At 54.1% G+C, this 14,280-nt stretch overlaps 1 protein-coding gene across 3 annotated transcripts in view; it reads left to right on the top strand.

The window, feature by feature from the left end:
• The first annotated feature begins 3,735 nt into the window (after positions 1-3,735).
• AFAP1L1 (actin filament associated protein 1 like 1) overlaps positions 3,736-14,280 on the top strand; it is a 45,133-nt gene continuing 34,588 nt past the window's right edge. For 2 of the 3 annotated variants that reach the window (XM_075009784.1, XM_075009783.1), the window contains exon 1: positions 3,736-3,938. In XM_075009784.1, the coding sequence (XP_074865885.1) occupies positions 3,923-3,938 (16 nt within the window). In that variant the 5' untranslated portion in view covers positions 3,736-3,922. Of the gene's footprint in view, positions 3,939-11,957; positions 12,007-14,280 lie in introns of all 3 variants that reach the window. The other variant, XM_075009785.1, reaches the window with a different exon arrangement.

The following is a 14,280-nucleotide window of genomic DNA, read 5'->3' as shown; positions in this document are numbered from 1 at the left end:
GTTGAAATTGATCCTACTTGAACCAGGGCTCTGGACTCAATGACCTCCTGAGGTCCCTTCCAGCTCTAGGATTCTATGATTGCCCTTCTGGCCTGCTGTGCTGGTACATGACACTGTTGCTCTCTCCCGGCTGACACCGGGAGACTGGAGCAGCAGGAAGAAAATCCTTCTTCGGCAAGCAGCAACGGGTCTGTAAACATTTGCCTCAGCCTGGAACGGGCTGGGGAATGAAGAGAAGAGTCTGATATTGTGTTGGGAATTGCTTCTGTCTATTTTAGCACAGCGATAAGTGCAGCCATTTGAATTGATAATGATTTCACCTTAGTAAAACCACTTCTCCCTAAATCAAGCTCAGCCATTTGGGGCAATGAGCAACCTCTATCTCCAGCCCAAGCTCTTGTGAAATCCCTGGAGGATTCAGAGCTTTAGATAGACATGATGATGCTTTGCACTCATAGTCCATTTGTCGTTCTCAAAACACCATAGAAGTATTAATTAAATATTCTTCACATACACACCCTGGGGGGTGGGTAGGGGAAGGTGTGTTTATCCCTTATGTCCAGGTGGAGAAACTGAGGCACAGAGCGGTTCAGTGACTTACCCAAGGTCATGCAGTGTGTTAGGCAGAGCCAGGTTTAAAAATGCCAGGCTCCCAGGCTGTGATTAGCCCACTAGTTCACAATGGCAGAATACTTCCGATCCCTGCTCCTGGCAGCTGGCTTTTGTATTTGTTTTGGAGGCACAGGAATAACCCTTTATAGGCGGAGGCCGGCTTTTCCTCCAACCTTTTCATCTTCCAGAGGAAACCTGCCAGGAAACATTCTCCCCATGAACTTGCAGCAGCGGGAGAAGTTTGCGGCTGTAATGGGTTTGTTTCATTTCAGACTCGGTTGCAGTGCAGGATCTTTTAGGAAAGATGCAGGGCTGCCACCTGTTGGGTGTTACTTATTGACATGGTCCCTCTGAGGTGTGCTCTGGGGCAGCTGCCCTGGGAGTCCCCTGTGTGACTTCTTTGAAGGACGGGCAGAAGGAAAGTCTGTTCTTGTGTGTTGTCATTGCAGTGCATGCTGCATGAGCCCTCTGCCCTTGGTGTTCCTGTTCCCCGGTACACAGCACTGGAGACAATAGGGATGTAAAATCCTGTTTAATTAGACTGGTTAAATAGTAAGTTTAACCAGTTAACTTATTAAGTTAAACAATTTAACCAATTAAATGAGGGGCACCTGGGAGACTGCAGACAAAGGCTGCTCTGGCTGGGCTGAAGGCCCCCTGCCCATTCTGCTTTCAGGCCAGGCCTGCTGCTGAAGAGGGCTGCTTAAGCAGAGCTGGAATGCCCCATGGGTGCAGCAGGAACCACAGGGCTGGAGCAACTCCCTGCTTGCAGTGGGCAAGGGGCTGCTCCAGCCCCCACCACTTAACCATAAGTGGTAAGCTTCATCCAGTTAGGGTGAGGCTTACTGGTGAACCAGTTAAATGCTAACATCCCTAGGAGAGGAAAGGGTCCTCTTCACCCACGCAGGCCTTGGTCACTTGGGAATAGAAGCCTCAGCAGGGGAAGATGCAGATTTTAGCCTTCATGCCAAAGCACCCAAGATGATGGATCAAAGCAGCTTCCTTCACGTACCTCGCTCCACCTACTTAGGCTCACTTAGCAGCAAGATATGGACAGATGTGGGGGGCAGACCAGCTCCCACTGAAATCAACCAAACTGTTGGCCCCACAAGAGCTGTACAGAAAAGGACCCTGGGTAGGAAAACGTGAAAGTACAAAGGATAAATGGAGGCAGCTGGTCTCAAAAAACCAAGAAAGGTGCAAAGGGTCTGGCATGGCCGCTTAGGGTCTGAGATGATTTCCCACACACCAGGGTGCAGTTTCATTGGCTGGTAGTGAAGGAATATGCTATTAGCAGAGGTGCTGTTCCTCAATATACCTCAAGGGGGCAGCAGACAGAGCTGTCTCTTGTCACCTTTGTGTCTGGTGTCTCTATTGTCTGCATTAATACATAGGCAGCGGCTATATCCCCATGCCACCAGATCTTTTGTCCAGCTAGGCAGGCGGCTGAATGCTAGGAGCCTGGCCGTGCAGCAAGCAGTGTTTGCCTTATGCTCTGCTCCCGCAGGAGAGGGCTGAGGTGGGGGTATTAAAACCTTTCCATTGTTCTGGGGGGTTCTAATGGGCTAATTTAAGTGCTTTGTGGCCACAACCCTGAGCCTGTCTGGGCCCAGATGGCCATTTCTGTAGTTGCTTTGAAGACTGTGGCCTGAGTGTGCCCTCCTCTAACCAGAATTGGAGTCGGAGGAAAAGATGGATTTGCCCGGTAGTTGCAGCAAACCCGCTCTGAGAGAAAAAAGGAAGCTGGGTTTCTGACGGGGGTGTCTGGGAAGCAAGCTGGGTCCTCTGGCAGCCTAACTGGCTCTTGAGGTTTCCAAGGGGCTATGCAGCTGTTTGCCTGTCTCACTCATTGAGCTCTGGTCCAAGAGTGGTCATGCCGAAAACTCACAAGGATGTGAGAGGGCCCAAGTGTGACATGAGTCTGGGCATTCTCTGCAAAGGTGCACCTCAGGAAAACAGCAGCCAAGAGAGACACAAGCTGGTCCCCAGGTCTCTGGATAGAAGTAGTATTTCCAGAAGAACTTTGAGGCATGGGGGAGGCAGAGCTGGGGCAGGGGACGTTTCCACTGACACTGTCCATGTTGCATCTAGCCTGCGTAGATGACAGTACAAATCCATCCTTCCTGGGTGCGGTGGGCTCAGAACAGGCCAGCTACTTTGCACAGGTCCATGTTGCTGGCCTGGGGCTGACCTCTACCCCTTACACCACTGAACCTCACAAAAGCATTGGGGAGCGCTGTCAGGTGTATCTGTTGGGTCCCAAGCATTAGGACTGATTGTCACCAAGGCACCTGCTCTGGTCTTGCCTGCAGAGATCAGCACAGGAGAAGCAGGTAAGGAAATCCCAGCCCACACCAGGATGAAGCCTTCTGCTTCACACCCACACAGACATTCCTGTGTTGCGTACTGCTGGGAATTCTTGCTGCCTGCCATGCCAGGTGTCCCCGTCACCCCAGCTGTGATGCAAGACCGAGAAACACAAGGAAACACCTTGGGACCCTGACAGGCAAAGCAGCGTGGGAGCTGCAGAGCACAGCAGAGGGGAAAGGGAGTGACCTGGGAGAAAGGAAAGCAGATCTATTCCCCAGGCTAGGCCAGCCTTGCTCCTGTCCTTACGGGAATGGGGAAGGGGGTGTATTCGGGGGCTAGCGAGAGAAAATGCCTATCAATGTCCCTCGTGTTGGACTCAGCTCTCCTCCCTCCGACAGGGCCCGGCTCAGGTCTGGATCTCCAGGCTAGCTAGGTACAGCAGGAGGGCTGGCTGGGACACCAGAGGGCACAGGAGTGGTTTGCAGTTGTTGCTCTGTGCTCTTGGCTTGCCCAGTGTCCCACACTTGAGCACTGGCAGGTGCACAGGCCCTGGGGGGACAGTGCAGAGATCTCCGGGTGCGCAGTGCTACTGGCCCAGCCGCAGGAGAGCCGGCTGGCTGGGTGAGGCCTGGGTGGGGCACGGAGGCATGTGGGCGGAAGGCGTGGCTGGGGGATGGCCCCTGGGAGCAGAAGGGGGAAAGAGACGTGGGCAGGGCTCGGAGCCGGTCGGGGGCGGGGTCTCTCCGGGGAGATGCGGTGCAGGAGCGAGGGGCGGGGGGCAGCTGGCTGGGGAGGTGGGACGAGAGGCGGCAGAGGTGTCCTCCCAGCTTAGCCTCGCTCCACGGGGCCGGGCGGGCGTTAAGACCCCGCACCCAGCCGGGGACGCGCAGGCCGGGCGGGGCAGCCGGTTTAAAGGTTGACGTCTCCGAGCCAGGCGCATCCTCTGGCCGGACCCCGGGCGCTCCAGGCCGGGCCCCTGCGCCCCCCACCCGCCGGGACCATGGACAGGCTGAGCGGTAAGCGCGGCTGCACGGGGACGCTGCGCTCGGCTCGCCGCTAGGGATAGGTGCCGGCCACGAGCGCCGGGGGCCCGGGGCTGGAAGGTGCCTGCACCGGCTCAGCAGGACCGCGGGGGGCTGGCCCGGGGGAATGACCCAGAAGCGGGCCCGATCCCCTTCCGCGGGGCTGGGCGCGGCTGGGGAGAGCCCCCCGCCCGGAGCGCCTCGGCGGGGTGCGGGGCTGGGAGGGGCTTTGTCTCCCACGGCGGAGTGGGGCTGGGGGGCCAGGGCACTGCCCCTGCGCCAGGCGGCGCTGGATGCTGGCGTGCTGCGAGCCACGTGCTGCCTCGCTGGAGCCCTGGCCCTGGCGCAGCCGGGGCGGCTCGGCCCGGCGCTGCCCGGCAGGTGGGGCCCGGGCTCGGAGGCGCCGCTGGGGATCCGGGGCGTGGAGGCTTGGGCCCTGCGGTCTCCATGCACGTGGGCTGGGAGCCAGCCCCGGCGGGGGTCGCTGACTGCCCTTCAGCCACTTTCGGGGCTCCTGGGGCCGGATGTTTCCCCCGACCCCGGTGCTCCCTACCAGGTGTTGCTCGGACAGCGCTTCCCTGCCGCGCCCGGGGTGGGCCCGGGCTCTGTAGTTGCCTGAACACCCGCATCGCTCGGGAGCTTCCCTTGACACGCTTTATGCGTTCGGGAGCCAGCGCCTTTAACCACTAACTCCCCCCTCGCTGTCCAGCACAGCTGCCCCAGGAGCCTTCTCGTGCTGCAGGCAGAGAGCTGCCTGCCTCGAGCCGGCTGCAGGGGGGAGAAGGGGTGGTGGGAAAGAGCCTGGTTTAAAACCAGCCCAAACTACCCTGGGCGAGTGCAGAATGGGAGGCCGAATGAGAGCAGGGAGGAGGGGGCTGGCGTTACAATGTCCTGGAGGGTCGGCTGGGCCATTGCCTCAGCCCAGGAGAGCAGTCGGCTACCAGACCCTTTGTGTAAGGTGCTTCCTAAGCCAGAACAGAGCAGCGGGCGAGTTGCACTCAGTGTCGCTCCTGTCTGGAGGTGAAATGCAGAGCTCTGTGTACACCTTTTCCAGCATCTGGCCGTGCAGCCAATCTCACTTAGCCACTGGCCTTTGATTTGCCGTTCTGCATGAACCTGCTTGACCCCCCCGGCGATGAAAATCACAACTTTCCAGGAGCATCCCTGGACCGGAGCGGGGCGAGGAGGCAACGTAAGCACTGGTAGCGTAGTGCCATAGGGCCAGTGGGGCCAAGGGGTCGCTGCCACTGCCAGAGGCAGGAACGCTCTGAGCTCTTCAAGTTGCTGAAAGCAGCTGGAGCGTCGGCCCTGTGTTCTCACCAGGCAAATCCTCCGAGGATCGAGTGTTTCCCTTTCTGTTGTGGAAAATAAGGGGTGGTGCTTCCTCGGTGGAAACTTGTGTGGGGATTTATGGGTGGCTTTTCATTGTGACATTGCTCAGTTTGTTTCAAGTTCTCTCCCCTGTGATGGGTTGGGCTTGAGGGGAGGTGACAGCCCTCTCCTGCATTACCACAGATCATCCTTTCTGCCATGTAGCCCACTGGCACAGGGACCTGCCCCACCTGACAAAGGGGCTGGGCCCCCTCACAGCCTGGCAGGGCTTCTGTCACAGGAGGGTGCCTTGCCAGGTGTGTGGTGATGAGGACAGTACTGAGTCTGGTCTCAGGGGTCACCCCTTGGCTGTGGGACCAGGTATCTGTCTAGGTGGTTAGATCAGGGGACTGAGAGTCCATGGCAGAGGTGGATGTACGAGTTCTGTAACCTAACTTCCTCTGGGGTTTGGAGGAAGAATCATGTTGCTGATCTGTGCCTCAGTTTCTCCACCTGTGCAATGGGATTAATCTTAACCTCCTAGGAGAGGAAGGGGCTCAGGTGTATGTCGCTGACACAGGACTGCTTGTAACACTGTAGATAGCAACTAAATTCGGGCTTGTGAAACCACAGCTAGAATTAGGAAAAAACAAAATTATTTTGCCATCCTCGCTTCAGAGGATGGTAGCAGAGTCCTGTGTCCCCTGCCCTGGGTGGGAACATGTGCACTCCTGTGGCCAGCAGGTTAACAGACTAATGGGCTGATGCACAAAGCCTCCGAGAGGCCAGAGCACTTCATGGCATGCAACCTGAGACTGCCCGGAAGGAGCACTTTAAAAGGGGGCTGCCGATGTCTGACGTGCCAGCCTCCCGGGCAGTTCCCAGCTGGGTGCTCTGAGGGTACGCCTGTGCTGCAGTTAGACAGCAGCGCCAGCTGACTCAGACTCCTGGGGCTTGGGCTAAGGGCCTGTTTGGCCTAGCTGTGTCTCCCAGTCCATGTGCCTCTGTGGTGCAGACCAGCTGTGACTCCAAGTAAGGGCTGTGGTGAGGCTGTGCTGAGCCTGGCTGCTGCTCTCTCCTGGGTGCCTTCTATGGTAACAGCAGCACTTGCACACTCTCCATGTTTACAGCAAGTTGCCATTGGCAGCTGGGCTGCTCTGTGCTAATATAAATGTCCCACTAGCCTTGTGTTGATCATCTGCAGGCTGTGGGAGCCCTCCAGGCTCTGTGGGGGTTCTGCTGAGTGGAGAGAAACTTCAGATGTGTCCTGGGCTCTGCTTTCCTAGCTGCAGGGCTGGGTCCTTCACACTGGCTAGGAAAGTCCTGTCCCTTTGGCATTGTTCAGCTGTGCTTTTCGCCACATCCAGGACCACTTCCGTGCCATGCGTGCTCTGCCGCTTATCCCCCGTAGTGCTTCTCTGGCCCTCAGCCTGCCATTGAGATCTCTCCCTACTGCATTTCATCCTCCAGGTGAGCCAAATGCTTTGCAAGTGAGGTTGTGCAGAAGACTCTTGTCCCCAGGGAAGAGTCCAGTTTTCCTTCCCCCTCCTGCAAGCTCCCAAGCAGTGGAATTTGCAGAGTATTACACCCAACACAACAGCTTGTGCATGCATGTGCCTGTGTTTGCACTCATTTCCCTTCCTGACAGCAAGATGATGAGTCTGACCCTTCATCAACAAGTCATGAATGGCGTGGGGAGGGGACCATCTAGTTGCATGTGCTGGCCTGTCTCTTGTTAATCTGAGCATTGTGGTAAATAGCTACAGATGCAGCCTGCGTGGACCCATTGATTCTTGCCATTACTTGCTCTTCCTGACCCTCTGGCGTCTCTACAAATTCCTGTTCCCAGGCCAAATTCATCTGGGGTGTAAATCCGCTGACTCCAATGGCGACGCACCAGGGCAAAAGTTGACTTCATCTGTCCCCAGGACGAGGAGGCACTGGGCTTGGAGGGAGGGACCCCGGATCATACTTGATCTCCTGCCTAAAATTCTGTGGCAGGAATCTCTGCCTCTACTAAAATGCAGCCCAGCAGGAGGGCGTGTGGAAAGGGTGAGGGGGTGAGAAATAGCCTAGCAGCCCAGCTGTTGGTTTCCGAGGCAAGTGGTGAGCTCTCCTCCACATTGCAGCCATTCCTGCTGGGATTGCGCTGGCTTAGCTTCCAGAGGGAGGGAAAAAAAGGCAGCAGCTTTTTATAGCTCCGTGCAAAGGGAAGAGGAGCAGCAGAAACCCGCCCTTCAGGGTGGGTTTCCACTGCTGCAAGTGCTCCTTTCCCTCGTTGCTCTACGTGGAGCATGGCAATCCCAGGGGACCATACAGGCACCAGGAGTAGAGCTGGGGTCAGTACGGTAGCCACGTGCCACTTGACTTTGGGATCTCCTATAACTTCCACAGCTCAAGCCGTGGATGCCTTCCTGCCAGGGCTGGAAAATGGCCCTGTGGTTGAACTTGTGACCTGCTGTTGTAAGATGCCAAGATACCCTTACTTCTGTGCTGGTGGCAGGGCAGCCTTTGGACCGGGGAGCCTGGCTAGCAGCTGCTGCTCTCACACCCCCACCCCAGTAGCCTTATGAGCCCTTTTGGGTCAGGCCCTCCAGTTTGAGGAACAGCGTTCTTGTCCAGGGCTGCCCCTGACCAGCATCCTGGGCTGTTAGCTGCATCATTCATCCACAAAGCAGGTCCTGCTCCATGCTAGCTATGCGCCTGCATGGAGTGAGTCCGCCTTCCAGTCCTCAGCCAGGTTTCCTCATGCTCATGAGTCCTTGATCCCTCCCGCCGTCTCCATAGGAGACTGCATACGCCACCGCAGCACTGGCCGACAGCAATTAGTTGCGTCCTGCTGCTCCACTTCTGCCTCAGTGCTGAGTTCAAGCCCTTCTGGCTCCAGATCTCCAAGCCATGGTGTGCTCCTTACTTTGCATCTGCTGGAGAAGAGGATGCTGGCACTGCAGGTGTGGGGGTAGATCTGGGGTTCTGGCTCAGGCCCGCGTCGAGGAAGAACAAGCACTTTCTGACACGTCGTGTGCTAGTTTAAATGCTCCCTAAGGTCAAACAAGCTTCACAAGGGATTCGCCTGTGGAAAGAGGAACAGTGTTGACTTGGGTCATGGGGCTCTCTGCCCAGCACTTCAGTTGGGATGTTCTGAGTCATTCTGTGGCCCCCATGCTTTACTTTTCGTGACCTTTGTCTCCAAAGGGGGTGAGACTATTGATGCTTCAAGGAGTTTGATGTGAAAATCAATCTCTGCCCCAGTGAGTTTTGCAATTTAGAAATTTTAAAAATGCCCTGGCCTCCTTCCACCAGCAAACTTGGTTTCACATGCTGGGGCCTGAAAGCAGAGCTGCAGTGGAGCCTAGTGCTGAGTGACACCAACGGTGGTTTGCTAATCCTCAGTCTGTGTACAGCAGGGAGGCGTTGTGGTAATTCCTTAGCAGGGAAGGTTTGACTGCGTGTGTGCTTGGGGTGGTTTTGGATCATTGAACTTTTAAAATCATGGAATTTTTCAAGGCTTTGGTCACAGTTTGGTTTATTTCACTTAGTTTTTCCAAAATATCTCATTTCGAGGGGCCTGAATTTCATTGCTGGTACTTCAGACAGACCTAGGGTAATTTAACAGGTGGGAGAAACTGAGGCATGGCAGAGGAAAGAAACCTGCGTAGGACTTGGTACAGTCAGGAATAAAAGCTATGCTAGGCTTTCACCCTCCCTGCGCCACACCTTTGGTCCCGGCCCCAGTCCCTGTCCCTGTCCCTCAAGCAGGCCACTGCATGCTGAAATGAAATGCAGACAATCTGGGCATTTTGGCATAATGGACGGTTCGAACAGAAGCAGCAGACCCCACAGAGAATGGGTAGATTGATGTGGAGTCTGCAGAAACTCAGCCCCCCCACACTGGCCAGGGGAAGATGGTGTCTGAAGCCTCTCTTACTATTTCCTTCCAATGGGTGCTGAGCCCATGGTGGTGGTTGATGATGAGTCTGGGCATTTATATAAACCTGCCTGACATCCCTGAGAGCCAATCGGAAATCTCCACATGTATCCCAGGCTGTAAGGTACCTCGGGTTTGTGAGGGTCTTTCTCCTGGTGAATGTGATAAGCTGGCTTCTGCTTTTGTCCTCTCCCGGGCAGGAAGAGGGAAGCTGATAGGAAACGCTCTGCACAAATCCATGACCTCACATCCGTGACCTTGCTGCTGCACCTGATTCTCCCGAAGGCGTTCGGCAATGGGCGGAAAGGGAAGGGCTGGTCTCAGCTGAGAAAATATGCTTATCCTGCCCTCAGCTGGGCTGGAGGGAAACTAATGGGAGCACAAGCACAGGCTAAGGGATCCCTTCCATGTGCACCATCGCTGTACGATTCTTCTACGGCGCTCCTTTGCTCTGCGGCCCCCTAACGTGTCAGCTTCCAAAACGCCAGTGATGTGCAGGGGGAGTGGGCACTGGCCAATGACTCTTCTGTAGCCACTTGGATCAAGGTGCAGGCATCACGGTGGCTGTGCTGGAGTCAAGGAAACTAAGAGCACCCCTGGTCGCTTGCTAACGTGGTTTAGTCAGGTGCAGTGGCCGTGCATGGCCCTGGAATTCAGGGAGATGTTTTTGTGTAACTCTACACCCCGAGTTCTCCTCATGTTCAGTCGCGTGCACTCCTCTCTGCCAATAGCCTCTGGTTCCCCCAAGGCAAGGAGTTGGGGAAACAGAGCTTCCAATCTGGGCTAGTGGGTGACTGAGCCACCAGCAGACACCACTCAGGAGCATCATTAACACAAGTGCCATGTGTATTGTACACGCGCCCTTCGGCTGCCCACTCAGGGTCTGTCCAGGGAGGTGGTTTTTAAACCTCTCCAGGGCCTGGGTCTCCCTCGCTACTCCAGCCACAGCTTCATCCTGTCTGACTCCCCCCGCACCGTGTTCCGCCATGGCTGGCAGAAGAGCCATCTGCTTTTCCGTTCCTGCAAATGGACCAGCCTCCTCATGTCCCTCGTGTGTTCTGCTGCCTCTAAAATCCAAAGCCTCCCTTCTCCATGTGGCTTCTCTGCCCCTTTCTTCAACCGTTGTCTCCTGAAGCCGAATGATTTACCCCTAAGCATTCTGGGATATTGTATGACCTCTATATGCACCTAATCCTGCGGGTTTGTGAAAGCTTTCAGCTCCCATTAGCTTTAATAGCAGCAGAAGATCGCCAGTCCCTGCCAGAGGATAGTCAGGGTCTCTAGAGATCTACTGGACAGCGACCCACCCTGGCAGCTTGTTCCCATGGGGGGCTGTGCCCTTGTCTCGCAGTGCTGAGCAGTGAGTCGTGCCAGGGGCTGGCAGGAGAGAGGGAGCCCTGGAGTTCTGCGTGTGCAGCATTTCCACCAGTGACTACAACTAACGATGATCTGAGCAGTCCTGGACCTTGAGGTTGCTGGGGGAGGACGGGATGGAGTTGAAGGGTTTCCGAGGGAGAGGCGGGTAAGCAAAGACCAGCCCAGTGTTTGGATCCTTGCCCAGCATTGTGAGCTAATGGCTCTGACAGGGAGGAAGCTCTGGCCTGGGAGGATTTCCTGAGGTTGCATCCATGATCTCCTGTAGTGCCTGTAGAGGTGGCGTTTTGTCCTCCGCAGCCTTCCACTGGCTCCTGTGGCCCTGCTGCCCAAGCGGTGGAGTGAAGCCCTTTAGTTAACTCCACTGTGAACCCTTCTGATGGGCGCAGAATGTTTCCACTATGGTCGCTGCCCAGCGTGCTGCATACAGACCAGCAGCACCGCTGGCTGTCTCAGTTCCCCACCTTCAAGCAGGAGCTCAGCAGCCCGACCCACCTTTCCTTCCCAGGCTGGAGAGCGCTCACAAGGGAGCCAGCTGCAGACCGAGTGCTTTGAAGGCATAAATAGCTGTTGCGCCATGCTGCAGGGCCCTTCCGGCTCAGGCGTTTGTCCTGTCTCCCAAGGAGGTGAGGGAAACCTCTCTCCGGGTCTGTTTGGCTGCAGCTTCCCGGAGGCTCTTTGAAGTCTCCTTGTCTGTGGGATTTGCTCACGGGCTATTTTCATCCTTTCGTTTCCCAGAACACCACCAATCTGGGAAAGAACCCCCCAGCGCAGGAAATGCACCCCACCCCAGGGGCACAGGCAGGGGAGCTGCTTTCACTGGGGCCTTGAGATGGCCTGGGGGCAGGGGTTTCCCTCCCACCAGTTGTCTGGCTCTCTGCATTGACTTCCCACCCAGAACTGCCCACTAAGCTCTCCTGCTCCAGCCTGAGGTCCCAGAGGCCCTTAGCCCTGGTCCCGTATCTCAGGGGAGGGCAGTGCGCGGAGGCCAGGCAAACCTGCTCCCTTCTGCACTCCACGGGGTTTGTTTTGAAAAGAGCTGGCGGGGTGTGGCTTGGAACGGAGCATTTGTTCTGGGGCGCGAGTAATCCCAACACTCTCCCCTCTGGGCTGAGGTTTGTTTTTATACATTACTCAGCAGGTCTGAACCCTGGTGGGCTATTTCTTTAAAAGGGCATTTCAGCTGCTCTCCTCAGTCATTGTTTAAGACATCTGAAGTGCTCCTGAGTGAGGGGCTGTAAATATGCTGATCTGTTTCCCCAGGGTCACAGTGGTGTGTGTCAGTGGGGCAACACCTGGGTTACACTGTGTGGGAGGGTCTAACTTGTACCCTTGCTCTAATTCAATGGTGCAAATGCGTAATTCTTACCTGGGCATAAATCTGTCTCTGGTACCCACAGAATGAAGAGTGTTGGTCACAGTCCAGATTGGAACCAGGCTTCTGAACAGGTTGGGAATCGATGAAGTTGCATGCAGGGTCCTTGTAGCTCCAGCTGTGGAGCAGATGAGCTAAGCAGGGCAAAGGCTGGCATAGGAACCACTCAAAGCTGAACAGGTCACTGCTGAAGTCACTTGCCACGCCATAGCTTGGAGCTGCAAGGCTCTCCCTGCTCTGCTCACCGGCTCTGGTCTCCAGTGCACAGGGGTCAGTCGGGGTGGCATGAGGCATGTGGCCATCATGTTGTATTTGCTTTGTTTTACCCAGCCAAAGAACATCTGAAGCAAAGGCCCCTGTCCAACCAGAGTATCCACAGCTGCCACTTGTCCGTTTCCAGAGAGTTCAGTTAGCTGTAACAAAACACGAAAATGTCTGATTCTTTGAAGACACTAAGAATCTTCTTTCTCTGACACCAGCCTGGTATGAGACTTCAGGTGGCTAATATATAGCACCAGCACATTACCTGGCATTGCTTGTGTACTAATGGAGGGGCTCAGAGCAGAAGGCATGGGGTGGGAAGAGGGTGCAGGGGTTAAGAGATGGGGGATGCAGGAGCTGGGTAGGAGGCCTAGGATGTTTAGTTGATATCATTAAAGCAACCACCAACCCCTTAGCAGCAACTGCCACCCCTTGGTGTATGTAGCTGTGTGAATTTATTTCTTTAGATCCAGTTTAGTGACTGGGGGTGTTTTTGTGGGAGTTGAAAAGAATGTTAATAATTATCTAGGTGCCTCGTGTTTTGGATTTGTGCAGCTATTCGATTATGAGTGTCTATTCCACATTGGAGAATATTCTGAGAACACTCCTCTGATGGCGGGGGCGTGGATTAGGTAACATCACAGGGCTTTTCCAGTTCTATGAGTCAGTAGTCAGGCAGCTGTATATCTATCGGAGACATCAGGTGGGTGAGGCTGTGGCTACATTAGAGGGTGGATAAAAAATTAGGATTTTTTAAAAATATATTACATCTGATTTTAATCATAAAATACTAAATTTCTACTAAAATTATTTGCAGTTAAATCTCATAATGAACATGCTACACCTCTGCTTACAGTCTTGTCAAAATTCTGCCTAGCCTAACTGCTAGTTCTTGTTTCTTCAATGCTCTGGTACCGGAGGGGTAGGTGTGTTAGTCTGTATCTGCAAAAACAGTGAGAAGTCCTGTGGCAGCTTTATAGATGAACATACTTTTTTTGGAGCATAAGCTTTCGTGGACAAAGATCTGCTTTGTCAGATGCATGTTCTGGGCTTTCAGTTTCTGTTTTGTAGAAGATTAAAGACTAAAGTGCAAAGAAAGGCACAAACTGGATAGGATAGTTTTTGTTCTGTACTTATATGGTGGTGGACCTGGGCCAAGCCCAGCAGAGGAGTTAGTTAAGACATTGTCTGAAGACAAACTATATAGGGCAAAGCAACAGTGGTGTGGACTAGAAAGAAAAAGGGAAGGCCTTTATTCATTGCACACGCAGATTCCTATAGTCCCCCACACTTCCGCCACAGCAGGGGAAACTGTCGTGGCTTCTGGGCCTGAGAGGGGCCCTATCTGGGAATATTTTGAAGAAATTTGTTGCCCGGATAAAAAAGGAAAAACATGCCTGGTGTAAGCACTGCAAGAAGATGACTTAGGAGTTAGCTGCAAGAATGGAACATCCTAAGGAGAGCGGGTGTGGAGATGGCTGAGTGGACCAGCTGGTTACTAACTTAAAAAATTCATTTGCAATGCATCCTTCTTCAAGACTCTATGCCTTTTCGTAGAAGTGTGATTGGACAAGTAAATTCCCCAGCTGTTTGCTGTGTGTGGTGGTGCTAAGGGGAAAAGGTTTAGCTGAGTTAATCCTATGGCTTGTTTAATTAGCTAACTAGGTTTAGAGTCTATCATTCAAGTATCCAAAACTGAAAGCTGCAGTGAGAGAAATCTGGGGTTGCCACTGAGTGTCATTTTTTTATGTTCTGTTACATAATACATGCCCCTTATTTTGGAACCTTTTATGTTTGGTAATGTGGTAAGTCCATTCCCTATTTCACTTCAGCATAACTCAGCTTTCCTGAGGGAACCCTGTTCTGTACTTGTCTCCACAAAACAGAATTGCCGGTGAGTTCAATGGGGGTTACTGCAAACTTAAGTGCATTCTAAGCAGCCTTAGGTATTTGGTAACTTAATTTAAATCAGTGTGGGCTTTTTTGTTGTGGCGTCTTTGGTTTTTTGGTGATTTAAGTCATGGATTTTTAATAAATGAATCTGCCCTGTACACTGGCATTTTTGTCAGTATAACGTCACACTCGGG

Source organism: Carettochelys insculpta, chromosome 15, assembly GCF_033958435.1.
Source record: "Carettochelys insculpta isolate YL-2023 chromosome 15, ASM3395843v1, whole genome shotgun sequence".
In the NCBI taxonomy this organism is placed as follows: domain Eukaryota; kingdom Metazoa; phylum Chordata; order Testudines; family Carettochelyidae; genus Carettochelys; species Carettochelys insculpta.
Note: the sequence above shows the minus strand (reverse complement) of the source record. Positions and strands in the feature narration are given on the sequence as shown.